The 24,370-nt window shown below is 38.1% G+C and overlaps 2 protein-coding genes across 3 annotated transcripts in view; one reads left to right on the top strand and one right to left on the bottom strand.

Moving 5' to 3' along the window:
* Positions 1-762: 762 nt before the first annotated feature.
* slc30a2 (solute carrier family 30 member 2) lies at positions 763-21,499 on the bottom strand (the record flags this gene model as incomplete). Its single annotated transcript, XM_079255501.1, has 8 exons — positions 763-908; positions 1,784-1,918; positions 3,540-3,645; positions 3,983-4,202; positions 4,407-4,560; positions 6,295-6,441; positions 7,194-7,405; positions 21,417-21,499. 8 exons carry the CDS (start codon positions 21,497-21,499, stop codon positions 763-765), a joined length of 1,203 nt encoding a protein of 400 aa, XP_079111627.1.
* A 2,021-nt stretch (positions 21,500-23,520) lies between these two features.
* The window catches only part of LOC306767307 (uridine-cytidine kinase-like 1), a 33,490-nt gene continuing 32,640 nt past the window's right edge, over positions 23,521-24,370 (top strand). For both annotated transcript variants that reach the window (XM_079255239.1, XM_079255240.1), the window contains exon 1: positions 23,521-23,610. In XM_079255239.1, the coding sequence (XP_079111365.1) occupies positions 23,522-23,610 (89 nt within the window). In that variant the 5' untranslated portion in view covers position 23,521. The remainder of the gene's footprint in view (positions 23,611-24,370) is intronic.

Below are 24,370 nucleotides of genomic sequence, written 5' to 3'. Positions count from 1 at the left end.
TACCGGTACTTAGGTATACTGGAAATAAACAAACTCCACTTCCTGCTTCTCGTCTTTTCGGCTACAACATGGGAAAAAATAAGAACCACCATTTTAGATTTGATTTTAATTATATTTTTGAAGTACCACCTCAACACTAGAAAACTGCCTCACTTTTCAGCAGCTGAGGAGAAGAAGAAAGATGAAGTACCGGAGATGGGGGGCAGACAGCCTCATGGAATATCGCGACAAGGTCACGAGCACGCGCAGAATGACCGGAATTAACTTAGAGCAGAATTAATGTTAACGTGATAAAGGAATTTAAAATGGTAATAAACCAGCCACTTAGTTTGGAATTAAGTTTAAATCCTATTTATGTGTTAAAATGGTCATTTTTCATTTTTTAAAAGGGGATTTAACTTCTTTTTGGAGTTAAAGAGGAATCAAAGCTCTCATGTAAATGTGGCCAGTGTGAAACTGAAACAGCATGAGATAAAACTCTGCATCATACCCTCATAGAACCAAAGAGATACTGTGAGGAAGACTACCTGACTCTACTGGTCTGATCCAAGGTGACATGGAGCCTCGGCATCAGCGCCCCACCGCTGACGCCTGGATGATTCAGACGTCTTTACTTTTTTACTTCATGGCAAACATGATGATACACCAAAAACCTGTTCTCCTCCTTGACAAGGAAGTTGCTTTGTGATTGTGGAGGTTTCTGAGTCCCAGCCCGCCCAGAGACCATGTTGTATGCCGTTTTAGTCCAGTCCAGTATTTGCATTAATCACGGGGGTCCTGGCAGTGGGAGCAGTAGTTCATGTCATCAGTGTAGCTCTCGACCTGGATTGTGATGCTGTAGAAACCAAACTTGGTGTGGAGCAGGTCTGTGGCCTCCTGCAGCACAGACTGAGGATCAGCGCCCTCATCTGACATGAAAAAAAGCAAGAAACGACACATTGAATTCTTTTTTTTAATTTTTTTTATTCTACAGTTGTGCTCATATTTATTCATTAAAGAAGGGGGGAAAAAAATGCCTGTAAAATAAGCTGAAATTGACTAAAGTAACAATAAATAAATATTTTATGAAAATCATTACATTATTTTCTAATTCTGGTTCAGTAGAAGTATTTTTTTTAAAAAGCAAACAAATAAGATAATTTATTACATATTCCATCAGTCATAAAGTAATATTTAGTTGAACAATCCTTTAATGTTTCCGCTCCAGTCAGGTGTTTTCTGTTCCTCTCAGTCACACTTCGGCACCTGTTGACAGGTATTTTGTCCCACTGTTCAACAGAAAAGTGCTCTAATTTGTCCAGGACCAATTTGTTTGTTTGTTTTTTCTTTTTTCAACTTAATTAAATGAAAAAAACAGTGTCTTATATTATTAAATTATATTTTTGCCAATTTTTAGTTATTATTCCTTTTTTTAAGTCTCCAGTTATTTGAGTGACTGTTGTAAATTCAGCCTTTTCCTTAATGAAAGGGGATGAATACATATGAGCACAACTGTATATTATATAAGTTTTTGTGTGTGTTTTAATGTAAAAACCCAAAGTTATCAAGGGAAATATTGCAACAAGATGAAGCGTGTGGTTCACTTATTCTTCTGGGAGTCTTCAACTCACACTGTGGATTGTTTTACCCTACATTTATTTTTCACTTTCATATTTATGTTCAGTCAGTTCTCTTTCCCCCGTGGAACCTTTTGCCCTATTTACATCCACACTTTTTGAACTCCTGTGCATCTCACTGGACTGTGCTACACTTTGGTGTGGGGCAGATTTAGTGTGTACGTTACCTATGGCCAGATGAACAGAGACTAATGACTGGCCCAGAGTCAGAGCCCACAGGTGCAGGCAATGCACAGACTTCACAGCTTTCGCAGACAGCAGCACCTCTTTCACAGAGTTAAACTCGATTCCTTTTGGAGACCCTGAAAAACACGAGGCAGGCAGATGAACATGCAGCAGATTAAACTGAATCTTCTCACTGCGAGGTGGAACGATGATGGCCTCACTTCTGCAGCGTTGCAGGCTTTTTCTGTTCTGTCTTTAAAAATGCACCGGGAGCTTTTGGATGGTCATCTTTTGATGCACAAATAGAATTTAAAAACTACAACCATCCTCAGGATGTGACCATCTGTGCTTTTTGTCATAAATGTTTAAGTTAAAGGAGCAGTTCACTCACAACATCCTGGCATTAGTTTCTTTTATGCACTTTCTGTGAGGGATGTGCATGCTATTTTCCTTCATTGGATTTATATTTTACACATGAATGCACATGGCGTTGCATCTCTGAGCATCATGCCATGCTGACCTTGTCAAAGCTTGACAGCTTGATCACAGCTGCAGGCATCTGAATAACTCCTCTGCTCAGAAATATCTAAAAGTAATATTTGGAAATTTGCTTTTTTCATATTTTGCGAAAGTTTCTTGAGACTGATGCAGCTCTGACATATGATCACATAGGCAGGATTGCACTTCAATCCCTAAATAAGTAGTAGTTTCTCCTATTCCAAGTTTCTCCTGTCAGCTGATACACAGAAACTGGAAGTAACAAAGTTCGAACACTTCACATGCACTTTTCAAGTACCTGGGCTTGATTCAGGTGTATTTTTATCCTAACCAGCTGCATTTTAATGCAAATATTCTAACCTTATTTTTAACTTTGTCTTGATTTAGTTTATTTAATATTCTACAATATTGTTGTTGGTTTTTTTGTTGTTTTTTTTTGGTTTTTTTTATTTAGAAAAAAATGTATAGCTCTTTTTTAATGTCCACATATTTAATCATTTCGTAGCCAAAAATTGGGCTGAATTTCTTTAAACAAAAACTAACCAAAAAAATTCTTGGTGTTGATTCATATTTCCTTCTTTAGACGTGGAAATCACAGCCGGTCCGTTTGAAAGCAGCCCTGCTGAACTTTGCCATGTCTTCCTACTGTGTCAAACCCTCATGAAGAGTTTAGCAACATCTTGTATCTTATCTCTCCTCAGAGATCTCTCCAGCCAATAAAAGTCAGTCCAATGTTGACTTGTTTTATTTGTTTCCTCCCTTCCTTTGATAGAGGTGTAAAGACTCATTAGGTAACTTTCTGACCTTTACACTCTGCCTTCCAGACTTGTTCGATGACACAGTGATACCTATCGTGTGTATTTCTGAAGCCGCTGCTTCCCAGCAGCATCCTGAGAAACCGCACCATACAACATTTACATCAGGGACGCTGCGTGACGTTGAAGCACAGTCTTTCTTCACGGTATAATAAGGAACTGGCTGTGTTGAACAAGCAACATTGCTGAGTCAGCAAAGAAACACAAGAAGATTAAAAGAGAGAAATGTACAAAACAAGAGTCATCGTAAGATCGTCTTTTACTGGCTGGAGAGAGCTAACAGGTCTGGTAGGATGCAAGATGGATGCTGAATTAGCCGTCGATAAGGAGAGCGTGACGTGAAAATGGCAAAACTTCTGTAGTGTGTCTTTAAGGTTAGAAAGCTATAAAATGTTGCTCCTTCTTTAGCATAAGAAAGGAAACTATTGATCCGTTGGTCCAGTACCTTCCATAAGTATCCTGAAGACGTCTCTGAGGATGGTGATGGTGGTGCAGAGGACAAAGACAGAAAACAGGAACGTACAGATGGGATCTGCAACTTTGTACTCAGGCTGAAAGAGTCAAAAGAAATCATTTTAAAGAATACATCAGATGGTGTTTTTTTTTTACAGACATGAGGTACTAAAATGCTCACGGCAAAAGTAAGAAGAAATAAATGTGAACATCTTGCATGTTTGCAGGCATTTATCATTTTACCTCTTCAAATGAGACTTTTTAAAGAAATACCATCAGCTTTGATTTTAACATGTTGTATATTTACATAAAAAAATCACTGGTTTTGGTGTTGAGGATCAGATTTGTCTCATTATTTCGTAAAAATGTAAATTATTATAACATCAACATCTCCCTCACACCCCAACAATAAACTTAAACTAGTGTATATCTGACCCGAAAGAAGATGATTGTGGCTGCCACCATGACGCCGATGCTCTGCAGCAGGTCTCCGACCACGTGGATGAAGGCGGCACGGACGCTTGTGTTGCCATGGCTACCCAGGAGCGTGTGAGCATGGCCGTGGCTGACGGGGCTCTGACCGTCCTCGTCGATCTGGTGATAACCGCTGCCGTGAGGGTGGAGGGTGGTGGAGTGATGGAGGATGTAGGCCATGCTGCAGGGTGACAGGAGAAAGGGTCTGATGTGGAAGCAGCTGGTTTGTGTGAAGATTACAGGCAACATAAACTCACAGAATAAATAGTCATGATGAACACATGAAAACTGGGTTAACTTTACATCCAACGTCGTAGTATTTCCTGCAGTTTGGAGCTTTAAGTCATTTGGAATAAGTCTTAAAAGTCACACAGTCTGAACTCACATGATATTTACAATGACAGCACATCCAGAGGTGATTAACATGACGTGGCCCTCAATCTCATAGTCGTTGCGTACAATCCTCTCGATGGCTAAATAGAGCAGAGCTCCCGTGACGACCCAGATGGACATGACTGAGATGAATGCTCCGAGGATCTCTGTAGGGAGAAAGAAAAGAAAGGAATCATACAGTTCATCCCACCGTACAAGGCAGCACACCTCAGTCGGACCATGGAAAGAAAAAACAAGCTTTCCTTCTAATATAAACATAGCAGCTCAGAATGCATCGTTGCTTTGTTTTTGTTCGTGATTTCTCAGAGTAATTTACCTCAGTGTTGTAGTAATAACACCCAATTTGACACAATTCAGTATTTTTTGTTTTCTAAAGTAGCTCTAAAATTCCTCCATGACTTGGTTGACTTGTCACCCAGTGTCCTGCAGGTTTTCTAGTATCCCTGCTGGAACACACCAGACTCAGACTGAGACAAGCTCTGCACACATCTGCTAAATATACATTGATTTGAATCAGATGTGTTGCAGCTGGGACGCTTGGAAAACCTGCAGGATTGAGGATCCCTGTCCGAGGACACAATCTCAGCTACTGAAACCTCAAACAAAAATCCCACTTTTCCTCGAAGCTTTGAGGAACACAATGATGTGCTAACATGACCTCAGCGTTTTTAAACTTGTAAAGTCAGTCACAGCAGCATTAATCGGATTTATTGTGTTTGCTCCAGACTGGATGTTTAGAAAACTTTCTGTTTGAATAAATCTTCTAAAAATCTAATTATTTTCCATTTTTTCAAGTTTAAAATTATATATCTGTGTAATCAGCGAATGCAACTATAATTTTCACATCTTTACATGATAACGTTTGTAATAAGGTGTTACTTGGAGCATTTTAGATCCACGTTTGTTACTCTGTCAGAGTTATAATGACACATAAGGTCCTAAAAATACACCATATTTGGAAGTAACATGTTTTATTCTTGTCTTCAAACTAAGTAATAATTCAGTCTTTTTCCTAAAATGGGGGAAATGGACCGACAGAATGGATGTTATTGTTTGAGAGTCTGGATTTAAAGTCTTTACTTTAAATACGAACATATATTTTCATTAATCACCTTAAAGAATTGAGCTTTTCATATGTAGAGGCATTGTCATTCCTAAACAGCTATTTCTTAAAGTTGACTTTCTTAGAGTGCTTTCTGATGGTTTTGAATGGTTTGATAATTAGAGCAGGAAGTATTGATCTATTCCTGATCAGTTGATGAATGTTACATATAATGTACATATAAAAGACCTCTGTATGCAAACAGGCCACCAATGGACTGGCGATCTGTCCTGGGTGTGCCCTGCCTATCGCCTGCTAACAGCTGGGATAGGCTCCAGCTTCCCCGTGACCCTGAACTAAGTGTACTAAGCAGTACAGAAAATGAATGAATGAATGTGTGTGTACATAAAGCAAGGATTCTGTCTATAGCTTCCTTTCACATGCATACAACGTGTTTTAAAGAAATAATGCAAAAAAAACACCTCGATATTGGTTAAATAAAAAGAAAGAAAAATGTCAAATTAGAAAGTCACTCTGTAATTTTCATATGTTAATCTACCGTTTTGGAAGGTGAGGTAACAACGGGTTCAGCTGCTGTAGATGTGGACGTATTGATGGTGATGATTGTCACAAAAAATGGTTAAATCTTCTTCTACTTGTACAAATATGTAAAAAAAAAAAAAAAGATCTGTCTTCCTTGAATAATAGTGTCATAAACAGTTTGTTCTATTGCCTTGCTATCTAGTGTTTCTTAAAACCTAAATTCAAGTAAATAAGTGTTAAAATGAGAATCACAACACCTCTTCATCCACTGGTTGATCCAATCACTCCACTTTACCTGATCTGTGCCAGCCAAAGTTCATTGTTTTGGTGGGAGGTCTGGATGAGATCCACAGAGAGAACAGGCTCACCATCATACTGCCAAAGTCCGTCAGAAGGTGCGCCGCATCAGTCATGATGGCCAGGCTGTGAGCCAGGTAGCCTCCTGTGGGAAACCAAAGTAATCCTTTACATTACATCCATTCATGGTTGTTTGTTTGTAAAGTCTGTTTCTTTTATTCTTATCAAATGCTGCATATCATGCATAGCTGGTGTGTGGAGATCATCATATTTGATGTGATATGATCACATAACTTGTGCCTGGTTGTAAAATATGAAAACAAGTGATGGATTAAGACTTTTGAATGATGACTATCAAATAATTGTGAGTCCAGCTACATGAATACAACAAGAAGAAGGTGTAGCCTGAAAGTTTAGAGGAGATCTGCTTTGTTACAGGTATAAAGTCTACTTGTAGAACCAAAGCAGTCGTAAATAAACTAATTATCAAGTCAAATTCATGATGCAGCTAAATCTGAGAAAGAGCAGAACACGACCCGTCAGATGTCCGCACCTTTTCATGAGCTCGCCGTTTTCACTGGAACATCTGAGGGATTGTGTTCAGTAAAAGCCATTACTGCACTGGTTGTTCAGTGGACAGGCCTGTCAGTACCACCACAGTGGGAAGGAGGATTTTGCTGCAGTTGCTTCTGCATTTCCAAGCTCACAGTAGAAAACAAAGAAATGTCTTCGACTGATGAATGTCTGTAAAGACAGATTGTTGGAAGTCTTCCAGCTGATTGGATCACTGACTGCTCGGACGTTGTTTACTCACAAAGATCACACCATCACCCCTACAGAGCCTTCCTATAGATTGCATCTGACCTTTTGTTCACTGTAATGAGATTGAAGTGTTACCTATGACCTCGCCTATCATGAAGACAAGGCAGACTGCCGATGCGATGTAAAGTTTCTTCTTTGCCAGCAGCTTGTCTCCGCTCTCCTCGCATGCCAAAGCTTTGGGGCCGTGGCAGTGTGTACCAACGCGTCGTTTCAGCTCAATGGCACTGGACATGCCTCCGTTCTTAAAAGGGAAGTCTGGAAACTGCTCTTTGGAATCTGGAAAGGAGCTGCAAGCAGACAGATCAGGGTTAGGGTGCAACAGTTTGAAAGCATCTCTGGTACATCCAGGAGTCTATTTCATTAAGAGATGTTGATTATAGACTTTTTGTTCTTCAGTAAATCTGTTTATGTTTACTTTGAGGAAACTCGTCCTCTGATTATTAACATATTCTCTTGGTGGTGATTTACAGTCTTTGACTTGGTTAGACATAAGTGGAAGTTGTTTTAGGTCATTTTGTTTTACAGGGCATCATCAGGTAGGGAGTTTTGCTCCATCTTCCCCCACAAACAAACACTGATTCCATCATCCATAACTCTGTCTCTCTACTATTATTTAATATGACCACATATCACTTGTGTATTATATCTTATCCTCTTTATATTTTGTTTTTACTGCAATCATTGATGTTATTTGTTGGAATATGTTGTTTGTCTTTGTTAATCGTTGTGTTTTCTAGTAAAGTAAAGGAAACTAGCGCAGAAGTTTCTGTTGTTCTGTCTTCCAAAAAAAATAGGCAAAAGAAATAACGTTGTAGTGAATTAAGTTTTGGGAATGTTGAAAGATTTAGGATGCCATAGGCTGCATGTCCTCTTGAGCCTCTGCTACGGATGTCTTTGTACAAGGCCATATATGTCTGTTATGTCTTTACTAGACTGTGATGTGATTTGTGTGGATCGGGTACAAACCAATAAAGTATCAGAATAGTATTTGTTCATACTTGTCATGCAACACAAGCAAATACTTTTTCAGAATAAAATGAGAGTAACAGGGCTGCTTTTATAAAGCAAAGAGTAGAAAGTACAGAAAATGTAGAGAAGAAGTAAAAAGCAGGCTGAAAAATAATGAATCCAGTTTAGTAGATATACCTTAAATTTCTGCTCAAGTACCATACAGTAAAGACGTATTTGTACTTTTTTTACTTGACATCTCTGGCATCAGAAAAAAGGGGATTTTAGTGACTTTGAATGTGGCGTGGTTGTTTATACCAGACTGGAGAATTTGAGATTTTCACCCACAATCATCTCTAGAGTTTACAGAGAACGGCCGGAAGAAGAGAAAACATCCAGCTGCTGATGTCAGAGGTTAGGGGAGAACGAACAGACTGATTGGAGATGATAGAAAAGCAACGGGAAGTCAACTGAGCTCTGGTTCTGACCAAGGTGGGCTAGAGCAGCAGAAGACCACTCCACTCCTGTCACCTCAGAACAGGAAACTGATGCTGCAGTTCACAGAGAGTTGCCAAAACTGGACACCAGAAGATGGAAAAGTGTTTGTGGTCATTCAGATGGTTGGATCAGAACAGGGAGGAAACATGGATCCAAGCTGAAGCCCGTCTGCGTCTGTTACGGTTTGAATATGTCTTTCTGCGCAGTTATCGTTGTTTGCTGGTGAGGCTGAGCTGGTAAGAGATGCTGTGCATAAAAACCTATTTATTTCATGTATAACGTATATGTGTTGTTATTCACGTGTACATGCTTTAATATTCCGTTTGTTCATTTTGTTTTCCAGTTGTTTACCTGGCAACGACACGGTTACGTGTGGAGGCTAAGGTAGCTAGCTTGTGTGTTGCACGTCCAATAAATGTTTACAATACAGTGATCGGTTGTTGGAGTAAGACACTGTTACACCAGTTAAACGCACCCCGTGCGGTGGGAGTTATTGCACTAACAGTAGTCAGTGTAGTGAAACCGTACAATGATGCACCATGTCACAAAGCTCACATCATCTGCCACTGAGTCCACTGCGCTCCAACGGCCTCCGCGGTGCCCAGATCTCAGTCCAGTCCAGCAGATTTGGAATGTGGCAAAACAGGAGATTCTCATCATGGATGTACAGAAACTGTGTGATGCTTCATGGAGCAAAATCTCTGCGAATGTTTCCATCACCTTGTTGAATCAATGCTACTAAGAATTAAGTCAGTTCTGAAGGAAAAAGGGGTCAAAACCAGTATAGGGTTGGTATATGTAATATAGATCCGCCTAAACTATCTCACTGCAACTTGTGGCAAGCAGCTTCGGGATCTGCTCATCATACAGAGTGTATTAGGTGTTTAGAGAATTGATTTTCTTGAGTAAATGCTGCAGCAGAGATCAGCATCATTTAGTGGAACCACAACTGTCCACAAAGTGGAAACCCGACGTGTTCTGCAATCAATGTTCACTTAAGTGGACAAATGGTGTGGAGGGTTGTTCAGAGAAGAACCAGATTAAATCGACTGATGGTGGCAGAAAGAAAGGGAGAACGCATTTCTCAGTGTTTCAAAAAAAAAATTATTTAATCCAACTTTTCATGAGGGGATTTTTTAGTTAATTTGTTGAGACCACGTTTACGCAGATCAAGACACTGGGCTCCATGGTTGGTTCGTGCAACACTTGCCAACCTTTTCTCCCTATGAGCTTCGTCGGACCATGGCTGCCTGTGACCATTTCACCGGTTCAGCAGTTTTTAATCCTTTTTCCTTCCTCTGAGGTGCAGCAGCATCAACAAAAGCAGCGGCTGTGTTGAGGCTCAGATGCAGCTTTGCAGCCGTTTTTATCTGCCGTTTGTCAGACCTTTTCACTTTTTCACCAGATTCAAGAAAAAAAAAGTTCACTTGGTGCCTCATAGATCCCACCAGTGTCCTTATAACAAGAAAATCTGCGTTTTTCCTTGAATTTGTCAGAACGTTACGGCTGATCCCTGTAAACTTCACCTCTGACAACACAACACCGACCCGGACTGCGCTCATAAGAGCAAAAGAAATTGTTGACTTTTCCACTTTGATCTCACACACATGCCCAGGTTGCTGTTCTCACCAAGTGCAGTGAGGGGTGGGTGCAATGACGAGGCTAATGAGGTGGAGAAAGCTAATTTGGTTTCACTTGAGATAACCGCGCACACACACACACACACTTTATGTCTCACAGTTCACACAGGAGATTGCCAGCGTTGCATGATTTGCCTTTATCACACACAACCTCATCTCAGAGGGATGTCCAGCCTCAAAAGAGCCAGCCGAGTGGAAAACTGATTCTGTTCAATTACACCATCGGGACATGAAAACGCACACACAAGGAACACACACAAGAGAACACAACACAGAGAACGTCGACATGCAATCCACACACACACGTTCATATTTTATGAAGCTTTGGTGCACAAAAAAAAAAAAAAAAAAATAGAGTTTTAATGGATTTTAAAATATCTTCAGACAATACACACACACACACACACACACACACACACACAAAGGAAAAGCACTTCAAAAACACATCAACATGGAGGAAAACATAAACCATGACCACTTCCCCTCAGTGTTTGATTTAAAAGCTGATTTTGATGGTTCCTGACGTGATGCTGGTTTAAAGCAAAGTCTGTTTAGGGGTTGGACATGAGCCAGCAGCTGCTGAAACTGGAACAACTGGGAAATGTTTGAGTAGTTGGGGATATTTCCATTTCTGGTGTGAACAGTGTTTAACATTTTAGTCAGAAGTGTAAAGTCTATTTCTTCCACTGCTTCAGTAACCTGCATCAACTCTTTTTTTCCTGTTCTTACTATGCCAGCGAGGTGGCACTGATTTTTTCTTTCCTTTGAATGTTTCTGGATATTGGATCTGGATTAAGGAATTTGGATTTTGGACTTGGATTAAGGAATTTGGATTTTGGATCTGGATTTACAGAGTTGGATTTTGAATGCAATTTATTTTGTGAAGCCAGACACAGGAGTTGATCTAAAAATTGTCTTGGATTGAAAGTCTACATTTCCCTTAGACATGTTTCCCAGCCAGTTCACCCACCACCACTGGATCCCGGCTCCTTCATCATAACAGTGAGTGTCACTTGAAATTCTGACATTCCTGTTTTTGTCTGCGCAGTTAATAATAATCTGTTCATTTTTAGAGCCCCTGGTTCACCGACTGCATCACCTGGTCTCCCAATATAACCTTCTGTTGCCATATTAAATCATTATTTCTAAAGTTACTGCCATTTATTGAGTCCATCACACAATGTTACACGTAGAACTAATCAGAATATGGGTGGAAATGAGCTGCTTAGCCGAGGTCTGCGTTCTCAGTTTGTTGGGGGTTTTTTTGTTGTTTTTTTTTTTTTTTTTGTAGTTTATGTGATGAGATTGACCCGGGGAACCAAAAGCTGGCCCGCCGGACGGTTCGGCCTGGTCCATTTATTTATATTTTATATTTATAATGTGAAAATGATGTAGAAAACATCAGCAGGGTTAGAGTTTCTTTGAGTCAGGGTTAACACACAGATATGGAAATGTGCAGGTATCTACATTTAAGATCATTTCACTTGAACTAATTTAAATAACCATGTTAAATGGCTTTCTGCATTCAGTTCCAGATACCTGAAGCTAAATGTCTTGAGACTTTATTGATCCATTGTGACTTGTAATTTGCAGTGTGTGGAAATGAGAAATGGAGGTAAGACGTTGTTGAAACTGCACTTATTTTTTTTTTTTTTTTGGTTTATTCAGATTTCAGAAAAGGTGGATCATAAGATTTAAACATCCTGTACCTATTTGTCTTTAACCAGGAATGACTGAACCTTAATTTAGAATTACACAAAATCAGGATGAATGCTAACATGAAGGGATCTTAGAAATCACTGCAGTTCACTTTGACATGGAAACCACTCCTTGATTTCTTCTTCTTGCGATACCTCTATAAATTCCCCAGTACCCCTCCCCTTTACTGCAACCTTCCTGTTAGAGAGGTGGGTGCTATTAGCATTTTATCATTTTGTTATCCTAAACCATCCTATTGGTTCATACACTCATGGAGCAAATGTTTACTATAAAACATCTTTATGTAAATGACATCGTGATAAGTTGATGGTTGAGAGATAATACGGGGTCGCACTTCTAAGAAATTCTGTTCGTTCTTACAGGAACTGGAGCGGACATGTTCACGTTGTGATCTATTATATTTCCTTCAGCCTTTGTGGGGGGGGGGATTAAACAGAGGTTTCCTCCAAAGATCACTCTGTGTCGCCACAATCTGTTCATCAGCACAACACAAAAGATGTTACATTTGCACCGAACATTTAGGCGTTAATTCTAGGTTGTTGTGCTACTTTATCTAGTTTTTCTCATTTAAAAACTCACAATGGCTCTGTATGAGGCCCCTGAACAAGAGTTGCTAGACCTGAGTTGTGTGTGTGTGTGTGTGTGTGTGTGTGTGTGTATTTCTACTATTCTAACCATGGCTTGGCGCATCTACATCCTGGACACATGTTTGTTTTAAAACTTTTTAATTTTCTTAACAACCACTTCTTCAGATGAAGATAAAGTATTTGAGATGAGCATCATTTAATGTGCAACAGTCAGTCCAATCTGCAAAACAGACTCATTTAAGTCTGTGTTGAAATTAGTCTTTGAGCACATTAACAAGAAATTCAGCATGTAATTTTGCATATTTTGAAGAATTTGTAGACTAAATTGTAGTTATTTGAACAAAGTTTACTGGAAGCAGAGACCACTGAGCAGATATAGATCCAAACACAATAGAGTTGTGTTAAATTCTCAATTAGCAAATTTCAAAATATATGTTTAAAATGAAACAAATTACTATCAGTTTTGGTGACAGGATTAAATATGCCTGAAATCTATAAAACATAGCAAAGAAGCATGTGTTTTTCTAAGTCTTTGCATGGTCGGGGATTTCAGGGTGTTGTAAGTTATCTATAGCATGTGCTTGACTCTTAACTGAGCATGTGCAGCTCGTATACGGTCGTGCTTTTATGTACCAAATGTGTGACCCAAATATAGTTGGTTGTTGTTTATTTCGAACAGTAATTAGATTATAACTCAAACATGAATGTAAAACAAAGCAAACAAAATTAAGAGGTCACATGTGACGCAAAAAAAAAAAAAAAAAATTATACAAGGGAACAATATGTTCGAAAAGGAACAGGAAGAAGTGTTAAACTACACCTTTTTCTGATTGTCAATGTTGCACATCATAAAACCACACTACACAGGATAAAGCCACATGTGAATACAGAATTACAGCTTCAGACATCAGACAATGCATATTAGCCGCGCCCCCATCATAGGGCATACAAGATCTTAACTCACACATAATCACCACAGATTACATTATCTATGATCATGCAATCCAAAACATAGCAACAAACAGTACTCCATATTTGTTACGATTAACAACCATCTGTGCCTAAATACTACAACATTTAGGCGCAAACTTAAACACTTTTCAGAGCTGCAGTCTTGAATTTTTTCTGAATAAGCCACTTAAACTGATCAAATGAAAGAATGATAAATGCGACAAGGAAAGGTTTCGCTTTCTATGTATTCTACTTCAGCAGCAACTTGGGACCATAAACAAGTAGATTTCAATCTTACTTTAAGGTCCCATATTATAAAATGAACTTTTTAAATGTTATCTAACAATCATGTATGTCCCCATGGCCTGTGTATGAAGCCCAGAAGTGAGTAAATTCTGTTTCACTTGCTTGTTCCACTTTTTAGCGAATGTTTGCTCAAACAGATGATTCTAAAGGAGCTTTCCCTTTGTGACATCATGAAGGGAAATAACCAGAGAGTCAGTGGATACTGCCACTCACTCTCCGCCTGGCTAACTGAGCCTTCTCTATAAAATCACAGAGTGGGTGCCAGTGAAAACCACATATTCTCCCCGAAAGGATGGACTGGCACCATTTATGAACATTTAAAGAACAGCCCATTCTCCGTAGACCCCATTACAGTGACTTTTGGAACGCCTGAAATTAAGCACCAATGCTAAATTTGCGTTAATACGCTTTGAAGTCAGTGTCACTGGCCCTCTGACAACTATAAATTGTTGAAAAATTTACATCATGGTACCTTTAAGCACATAACTCATGCCATTAGCACTTTTCACACATTCTAACACCATGCATGCACCATTAGGTATACGAGGGAACTGACACTGCCAGTGTTGCTAACCTGGCAGTTTCTCAACAGGTTCAGTTACCTTTCAGACACCCTCATAAAAAATAAAACTGTCATTGTTTCTCTACTTTTACTGTAATCTGCTCCATCAGAGCAGCGGCTCCTGTTAGCTTGCTATAAATAAACACTGTTGCTGAGGAGGGTGCAGATTCTGTGAGAAGATATATAAAACATTCTGGCACAATAAATATTCTCCAGAAGATGATTGTGTGTGTGTGTGTGTGTGTGTGTGTGTGTGTGTGTAATGGTAGCTAATATTCCTGTGTGTACATAAGATTTTTTTAGAAGGTGTTTTTAATTAGATAATATTCAGACTATAAAACCAGGGTTTTATCAACATGAGCAGCAGCCTCTGAAGGCTTTGATCTTGACTTCTGGTTTACAATGATCCCAATGAGCTGTTTGTCAATCCTAAATTCGGACTTATTTTGTGTCTAAGAACAAAAACAGAAGAAAAATATAAATCATGAGAGCTTTTGTGAGATTCAGTGAGTAGAAAAGAAGCAAGTAAAGGACTGGTACAAAGAGCTTTTGGTGACTGATGCTCTCTTATTTCCTGTTTACATCGTCATACATACTGTTTTCAACGGGGCGACAAACACCTCGCCAAAATCAAAATCAAATCAAATCCGCCAAAAATGCATAAACTTCCTAAACTCTCTCTCTTCTGCACCGAGCTGAGTGCTGGTTGTACAGCGTTGCATTGTGTAACCCCCTCTTTCTCATCCCAGTGAACAACCAATCAGCGTTTAGTATGCAAATGAGTTGACAAGCATTGTTGGATGTCAGACTTCTCCCCGTCGCTGACTGAACTGCTGCAGCGGTAAAACTTTAAGAAAGTTAGGGAGTAAAGCTCTGTTAAATACCTCGTAGCTATTTATATGGTGAGATAAGCTACTAATTAACAGTAAATACATCGGTACATAACATCGGTATGTTCTGTCAACAGGGGATTGTTGCTTTTTATTGTGAGCCTGTCTGTGGGAGCATTGCTCAATCGCACATGAGCACTGGATGCATGTGTCATTTAGACTGTTTTTATAGAGTAGGGAATGAGTTTCTTTAAAAAATTAAATAGAAAAAAGAAAAATATTCAACAAAATTAAGAAAAAAAATTAAAGGTTTCTGTTTTTGTTGTTTATGATTTTTTATAGAAATATTAGGTTATTGTTTGAGGGACTGCCACCTTATTGTGGTCTGGAGTTTAATTTTCTGTCCTGTTTTTGTTGCCTAACTATCTCTGCTTAGTTTAATGTTTAATTTATTGTTATTTGAACGTCTAATGACACTATTTTTTATGTTGTTGTTTGTTTAAACTTAGTTGATTGATGTTTAGTATTGTTTTCTTATTTTGATGTGTCTAGAATTTTTATAAACCATTTCTCCGCTGAGGGATCACCTTGTTGTGGTCAGTGGGTTTGCATGCTTCAGTGGCTCTAAGAGCTATCGTAGCAATAGCTTTGGTTTCTGGTGGGACATCCAAGCTGGACAGGTCTTTGGTTAGAGGCCTGACAAAGTGCAATCCATTTCTTCACACTTTTAACAATAATAGCAACAAAAAGAGCTGAAGCATGATGTGCACGCATGATGCTCCGTTCACGGTCCTGCCTGCCCCCTCATGTATGCATTCCTAGAGCCAGCCTTAAGGATCAGGTCTTCATAAAACCCCATTTGACTAATTTAAAGAAGTACAGGTTAATGTTTTTCTGGTTTTATCCCATCGGTCAGAAGTGTAAGGAATTTGTTTTAACATTTTTCAATCTCCATGAAAGTGGTATATGTCTGAATAAGAACAATTAGCACTTTAAAATCTGCAGTAATTTGCATGCACTTTTTCCGTTTTTGTTCTTTGTGTAATCCTGACTCCCCAAAAAGAGACTGGGCAGCTTATGCAGTAATTGTTCACACAGTTTTTGTGTTCCACTCATAAAAAACCTGAAAGATGACAATGTAGTAATTCTTTAAATGACTTGCACTTTGAGGAAGAAGAGATGTATAGTTTCCAGTATCCATACTTTAACTTAATATATTATAGTTTTGGCATTAATTGAGCATATTTTCCTGCAGTTGCATGTTAATTGCACATACACACCAGGTATGCACCAGGTAGTGTACTCTCTGTGTCAGGTATGTTTACGCCGCTGTAAGACAGAGCAGAATTTCTGTAAATGTTAATTAAGATATACTTTAAGCCTTTTAATGGCTAATTAACAGGGATGTTTGATATTAGCTTTTTCACCAACATCCGATCTAATGATTTAGTCCAACTCTTAATTTCTGATACCAATATCAACCCATACTGATATTTTGGAGCGAGTTGTGCCAAACAAACAAAAATATCTTGTAAAACTACACATGACATCTCTTATTTTTTGTCATTTTGATTTAGATGAGGCTTAGTTGAAAAGTTTGACATATAATATGTGCTTATTGTGCAAAAATTATGTCATTAAAAAAGCAATCATTTCCGATTTTGCATTTTAATGTTGACATCAGCTGATTAATTGGCATGTGGATAATATCAGACATTTTTGGTATTTAATAGTCACTTTTTATCATATTGGCTCACATTTTAAAATCTGGTAAAGAATTTTCCTGGATAGATCTTTGGTAACATCTCACATCACTATTTACTGCATCAGCAGCAGGCAGCTTTCAGTGATCTGTGAGATGAGTCTTCATAATTCCAGCCACCAAACATAAATAAAACAAAGCATTTATTACAATTTACAGGCTGCATCCTCATCATGCCGTTTCTTCATCTCTTTCTTCTTCAACAAACAGAATATAAAAATGTTTGCACTGAGAAAAGGCAGAGTAATTTTGCTGTTGGTCTGATCAGATTACACACCTGTTCATGTATACACGCTCACACACATTCACACACTGCATGTAATGCTTCATATTTAGTAGAAGTTATCCAACAAATTAATCGATTTATAAACTACCACAACAAAGAATTTGGTTTTTGATTGAATAAAATGCATTCTGGCTGCAGCTGTGAATCAGTTGCGTCATATGTAAATTAAGTCCATGTTTTAAGATTTATTTAAATCACTATGGCTCAGATATCATTGACATTTATCTGCATGTCGCTCCACTGGCTCTTGTACAGTATGAGAAGTTTCAGGGTTATTTTATGGCTTTACGCTTCTGTTGCTCAGGCTCTGCAGATCATCATCTTTCCTATGCAGTCGTCCAAAACTATACTGGTATCCACTGGAGATGACACCAGGGGTAAGAAAAAATGGGTTGATTTGCTGTGGAAGTGGAACATGTGGGAAATGGAAACTTCCTTTATGTCTTATAAGGATGAGAAGATTCTTATTGACTTATATTAATACAAACTATATTTATAATTAGGAGCCAGAGGTGGTGGTGGATCTCCTCCTTGGAGAAAGATCCCAGCTAAGATCATTTTGAACAGTAAAGTTAATCTTACTGGATTCTTATTGCATTTTAGCAATATATATATATATATATAGTAGACAAACTACTGGAGGTCCTTCAACAGCCAGATTTATTTCCTGCAGGTTGTTAAAGGGAGGGCAGGTGTCACAGTGACAGCTTCAGCATTCTCTGAGGGTTATGGCTGCTGTGGTTTAGGCTGCTAATTAATGCAAATTTTAGTGTGTAAGTGCCAAATGGTGATAGGTTCACCCTCCAACAGCTCATTAGAGGTTGGCTTTTGGAGGACAAGTCTTCTACTGAGACATGAACTGAAGGGAGGGCCCTTCATGTCCCTCTCCTCCCAACCAGCCACACCCCGAGAACGCCTGAATGGTTTGCAGAGATTTCCTGCATTTTTAAACTGGAGTTTGCAGGGATCTCCTGTCTTTTTGTCTCTTGTTTTGTAATGTAAGTCATTTTATTTGTTTGACTTAATTTGGTCACGTTCTGTTTTGCTTAAATAGTTCTGGGTGGTTTGTTGTTTTGAACCAGGCCCATCTTCAAGTCATTTTCTGCTCCATCTAGACGTTTATGGCTCCATATTTCATTATAAATAAATGCATATAATATTAAATCTTTGTTCCAACAATCCACCAAAGGTTCTGCTATAAATAAATAAATAAAATGTGACTTTTTCAGTGTGTTTAGTTGTCAGCTTTTCTTCCTCATACAACAACATCTGTCATTTTTCTAACATGAAATAGTTTCACTCATTATTTCACTTTTTTTCTTCTTAATTTCACATGACTGCGCTCTGTTAGGCCACATTTCTGCTATTTGTCAACAACAAACCCAAACTTTTACATGTTTCATAGATGAACTTGTTCTTTTCTTTTTTTTTTTTTTTTTATAGCTGTTAATTAAAATTTCATGCAAATTATTAATTATAGCAGCAAAGAAGTAAATGTTTTTTTTGCAGGAAACAAGCTTTTGGGATTAAATAAGAAATGTTTAATTTATCAACAATAAAAATGGCTTCATTCTTCATGTTCCAAATAATCTGAGATCATCAAACCAAACAGTCAGAGCTGAAATAATCATTTGTCAGATTAATGATGCAATGACTGACCTGCTCATGCTGACTGCATGTTTAAGGACAAAATGAGATAAAACTCCCTTTTGAGATTCTGAATTTGGGCATATTTTCATTTGTTAAGTTGTTGCCACTTTTTGATAAAACGCAGATTCATGTTACATAAATCAGCCATTAAATAAAACAACTTCTGAGTTACTGATGAACTTTCCAGCATAACGTTTTAAATGGTCTGAATGCTGCAACATTTAGTCAGTTTATTGAGTCGTGTTTCATTGAAGAAGAGATTTTGTAACTTTTTTTTCACATCCTGGAATGATAAACTGCATATCTTTGGACTTTGGACGGCTGGTCAGACAAACAAGATGCTTGCAGAACATCTTTTTTTGTTTTGTTTTGTTGATTCCATAGATTTAAATGTAAATCCTCACATCAGAGAAGCTGAAAACAGACTGAAGATTGATGTCTAATGAATCAAAGTTCATCTGCGTGTCCTGATAACTCACAGACTGTTGTTGCTATTATACTTTGTTATTGGTCCCCATTAAAATAACAACATGCGGAGATTATTGTGTAAAATTTTATGCACAAGGTTGTTTTATTTTTATTCTTTATGGATTAACAGACAAGTTTCACCATTTCTCAGGCAGCTATAAACCAGTAGCCACCAGTTAGGTTACATAACTTCTTTAGATCATTATCTATTTATTTTTGTTTGTTTGTTTGTTTACAGATGAAGCATTATATTTCCAGATTTGCATTATTATAAGCTAACTTTCAAAATCGGGTTTGGTGGTTAATTATTTTCTTATCTTGAAGGTAATGTTGTTTTTTCCTTAATTAACTTTGTTGTTATTTTTATGAATTGGTTCATTTGAACAGTAATAAATATTGGCCTAAAGGGGTCATATAGGTCTGTTTTAAATGAATAATAACTGGACTATGAATTGTATTGAATCGGACTGCCTGTAGAAATGCCATGAAATATTTCTTTTGTTAAATGACACGATATAAATAAAGCTGAATTGAAACGTGTTTTTCTTTAAATATTTCTTTATTATCTGACATTTTACAAGAGCTCGTCAGGTGTATATTTACATGTAAGGAATCAGATTTTTTTTTAATGATTTGAATCATTAATTTTTTTTTTTGTTTTAATTGAATGCATTTAAGCTTTTAAAGTCTTTTTAAATTAACCAATTAAAAAAAAGGGGGGAAAAAAAACCTAAAAAAAAACATCATATAAAATATTTGTCTAAAGGTCAACACAAATATAAACACATTTTGCTGCCAGCTGGTGAAATAAAACACAAAAGATGACTCAGTAAACATCCACGCATGCACGCGCACAGAACGGCGCAAATGACGCGTGAAATCCCAAATGCGGTCGGCTTCCATATGCACATCTGCCTGTTTCTCACCACCTCCATTTGAACCCCTAAATCACATTGTTTTCGTGTGGGTGAGCAGGGTGTTTAGCTGTTTCCGTCACAGGCCCTCATACACGTGCGCGTGCGTGTAAACCCGCACCGCTTCTCTTCCTCTGCTGGTCAGAAAGCGTCACATTTTCTGTCACCTTGCATGTTTTTAACCACGGAGAAGCAGGTGGGATGTCAGGAGACATGGGAGGAGGGTTCATCAGGATCCAAACGAGCCCTGATCTCATCAGACCCCCAGATGATGAGGAAAGTCACGAGGCCTGAGCAGGAAACGCGTTGATTTCCTCACATTTCTGCACAAGACTGAGCTTCATGACTGCTGGAGTTCATCAGAAAGATTTCACTTCATTTAATCAAACATTTGGCAACATTTTCAGAATCAGCCTTCACATTTCACAGAAAATGGCAAAAAAAACTTTAGTTTATTGTGTTTATTTCTTTTAGCTTTTCTGATTTTTTAAACAGTTTTTGGTTTGTCTATTTAATTCCTAAATGCCTTTTAATGGCTTGTTATAATTATCAACTTCTTAACTAAATTGTATGAATTTTTGTGTCTTTCTAAATTAAAATATATTTAAATTCGAATTTTTCTTCGGTATTTGTAATAATAATAATAATAATAATCTAACGAGCCTCTGTGTTTTTTTGTCTTCTATCAGCCCATCACCTGCGCATTTACGCGGAGTTCATGCAGATCTTCCTTTCTGAGGTGTGAACGCGCGCGGAGCCGCTCGGTGCTTCCTCTAATGACAGATGATGAGTTTTCAGTACTGCTCAGCGAACTGGCCCCGGGGCCATTTGTCACAGGCTGTCCAGAAACAAGCCAAGCATGGAAATGAATTTGTTCATTCACATAAAACAGCCCGCAAGAGCTCTCCAGCCTGCTTCACATGCACCACAGTAACAACTGCTCCCTCTGCGTCTCAGCGTTACGCACTAAACACTCCTGCACAGATATGAACTTTCCTTTTCCTTTTATAATACATTCCCCCGCAATTTCTTTAAACTAAACATATTAAAAGTTTTTTCAAGACAACAATTTTAAATTGAATCCATGACACAGCTTATTAAACACAACTGCTTCAGGTAACTTGATCAAATATAACATGCAGCATTTTCCATGCAGCTATAAAGGAAATTTTCCCACCTTTTCAGTTTTAGGGAATACATCTTGGCATTCTTCTCGTCAATCAGGTGAGATTTCTCTGAATTATCTGCGTTATTATCCATTCTTTGCAGCCTGCAGTTAAGCCGGAGTCCAGATAGAGAGAAAAAAATGAATGAAGCAAGGAAAAGGTGTATTTTTGTCCTCCTTGATGATGCTGAAAGTGAGAGCCGACAAGTCCGTTTTCACATCATCTGTGAGCAACAAGACTTCAGAAGAAACCAGTAAAATCCTTCATTGCGGTGCTGACAAGGAGTCAGGAGGAGGAAACCAGATGCGGCGTTTCTGTGGGAGGTTTGGAGGTTTAGCTGGAGGAGCTGTATAGGCTCGGACATGGAGGTGCAGCAGCAACAAAGCACTGCAGCTGCTGCGGGTTGGACACCAGACAGTGCAAAGCCTGACTGAGCAGCCGGCGCGTGCAGGACACCTCCGGTTAGTGGACATGAAGACAAGCGTCACTCCGAAAATCAATCAGCAGTTACAATGGCATCACTTTCTGCAAGCTTTAAACAGACTTTAAAACATGTAAAGGACAACAAAAACGTCGCTGGAATCTTAAATGTTGCATTAAAGCGCAGACTTCATGCGTCCTGCATGAACCTGCTATATAGATTTACATCATTTTATATACTGTTATGTTAACTGAGCTTAATTTATAAGCTTACAGAGCAGCTGGTGTCATTACAGTGGGAGAAACTTTTAATGCTCTTCTAAAACAAAAAGACATTTCTTAAAAAAGAAAAGAAAAGAAGCAGCTGTAGAAATTAATAGCCATGTTTATCTAAATGTAAGAAAGAAAAGAAAAGTCAAGAAAAACACCCACATTTAAATAAAGCATCTTAGCACACATTGCTTTTATTATATTAAAACGTCATTCCAGTGACTGTCTTTAATCATTTTTGCACAATTTGCTTCTATTATCTCTTTCATCAGCTTGATTTGCTCTGATAAAACTGGAAAAAAGCCTAATAAGTACAAGAGTAATGACTAATTAAAACGCACAGCTCGCTAACTAAATGGTTTACTACTATGAAAATGGTTATGACAGAATAGTCTGCTGCACCACACAGCGGCTGGGATTCATCATTCATGTATTCCGCGCCAACGCTGAGTTCAGGGACCGATAGGACAAATGTAAACTGATCAACAAGGGTTATCTATTCATCATCAATAGGGTCCTATTTTGGCGTTTTAGAAAGTGGTGAGAATGGTATAGGCTATTTATTTTTATTTTGTATGCAATAAGGGCAATTTTAAGTATGTATGTTGTCTAGGGTTTGATGATGTCTGAGTGAAACATTAGAGATTGGTGTAAATGAGCCATTGGAGAAAACTTATGCTCTTCTAAAACAAAAGGACGTTTCTAAAAAAAAAAAAAAAAACAAAACCAAACAAAACAGAAGCAGCTAGAAATTAATAGCTACATTTATCTAAATGGAAGAAAGAAAAGAAAAACATCTACATTTAAATAAAGCATCTCAGCATGCATTGCTTTTATAAGATTGAAACGTCATTCCAGTGGCTGTCTTTAATCATTTTTGCAAATTTGCTTCTATTTTCTCTTTCATCAGCTTAATTTACTCTTATAAAACGGGGGGAAAGCCTTATTTGTTAATAAGTACAAGAGTGATGATTGATCATTCATGTATTCCGCGCCAACACGGAGTTCAGGGACCGATAGGACAAGTGTAAACTAATCAACAAGGGTTATCTATTCATCATCAATACGGTCCTATTTTGGCGTTTTAGAAAGTGGTGAGAATGGTATAGGCTATTTATTTTTTTTATTTTGTATGCAATATGTGTAATTTTAAGTATGTATGTTGTCTGGGGTTTGATGGTGTCTGAGTGAAACATTAGATATTGGTGTAAATGAGCCATTGGAGAAAGCTAAATGAAGAATTAAGTTTCAGGCAAGATAAATATAGTCTATTTGTCATTTAATACACTTTGACGATCACCTTTTACCGTATCATGTACGCTGCTTTTGACTCAAACGCGTTTTCTCCGATAACTATAAACATAGCATCAGTTTGCGTCGTATGACGTCATGACGCACCCAGTGTTTGGTTTCCGCGCCGACAGAGATGGCCACGACGAGCTGCGACAGTAAACCCAGCGAACAGCAGCCAGATGAAGGAGTGGAAGCGGACAGATCAATGTTGAGGTCAGACAGGTAAAAAACACTAAGGACAAGATGTCCGTGGCGTGGGGTCGGAGCGATGCACGCTGGCTCTGCCGTGGTGCCGTTTTTTTTTAGCATGCTAATGTCGCTTTCTGGCTAGCTCCCAGTCAAACCCACGCACTGTCAGCATGGCTGCAGGGTGGAACAAAAGGAAAAGACAAAAGAGAAGAAAAAGGGTCAAAAGGGAGAGGAAAATGCGCAAAACGCTGCGCAATGGCGTGTTAAACATTAGTTACTTTAGTTGCATTTGTTTGCCACGACAATGTTAGCAAGCCTCTTGAGTGACTGTCTTGTTTGATATGCAGGAAATGTTGGGGGGAAAAAGTACACTTTATTGAGTTTTTGACATTTATGCTTAACATAAAATAATTTCGCAGCATTTTTGTGAATCCTGATGAAGTTTGGGTTATGAGTTAATAAGTATGAAGCCATTTTCCAGTTTAATACTACTTGTTTACATTAAACATTTGTAAAAAAAAAAAATAAAAAAAAATCAACTGTATTATTGTCAAAGGATTTAATTTTGTGTCTTATATAGCTAAACCTTTTGATGTGCAAAGAGATAAGGTGTCAGGTACAGTTGGGCTGTGACAAAATGCTTTTGTTCTTTTTCGATTCGATTTTTTTGTGCCGATTCGATTTAAATTGCGATTCTCACAAGTCTTTGATTTTGCTGATTTTTGTAGATTAAAAACAAACACAAAAAATGTATAAACTACTTTTTTTTCCTTCACCTTTTTTCTTGATTTCT

This window comes from Telmatherina bonti (genome assembly GCF_933228915.1).
Source record: "Telmatherina bonti genome assembly, chromosome: 16".
In the NCBI taxonomy this organism is placed as follows: domain Eukaryota; kingdom Metazoa; phylum Chordata; class Actinopteri; order Atheriniformes; family Telmatherinidae; genus Telmatherina; species Telmatherina bonti.
The sequence above is the reverse complement of the archived record's forward strand: the minus strand, read 5'-3'. Positions and strand labels throughout refer to the sequence as shown.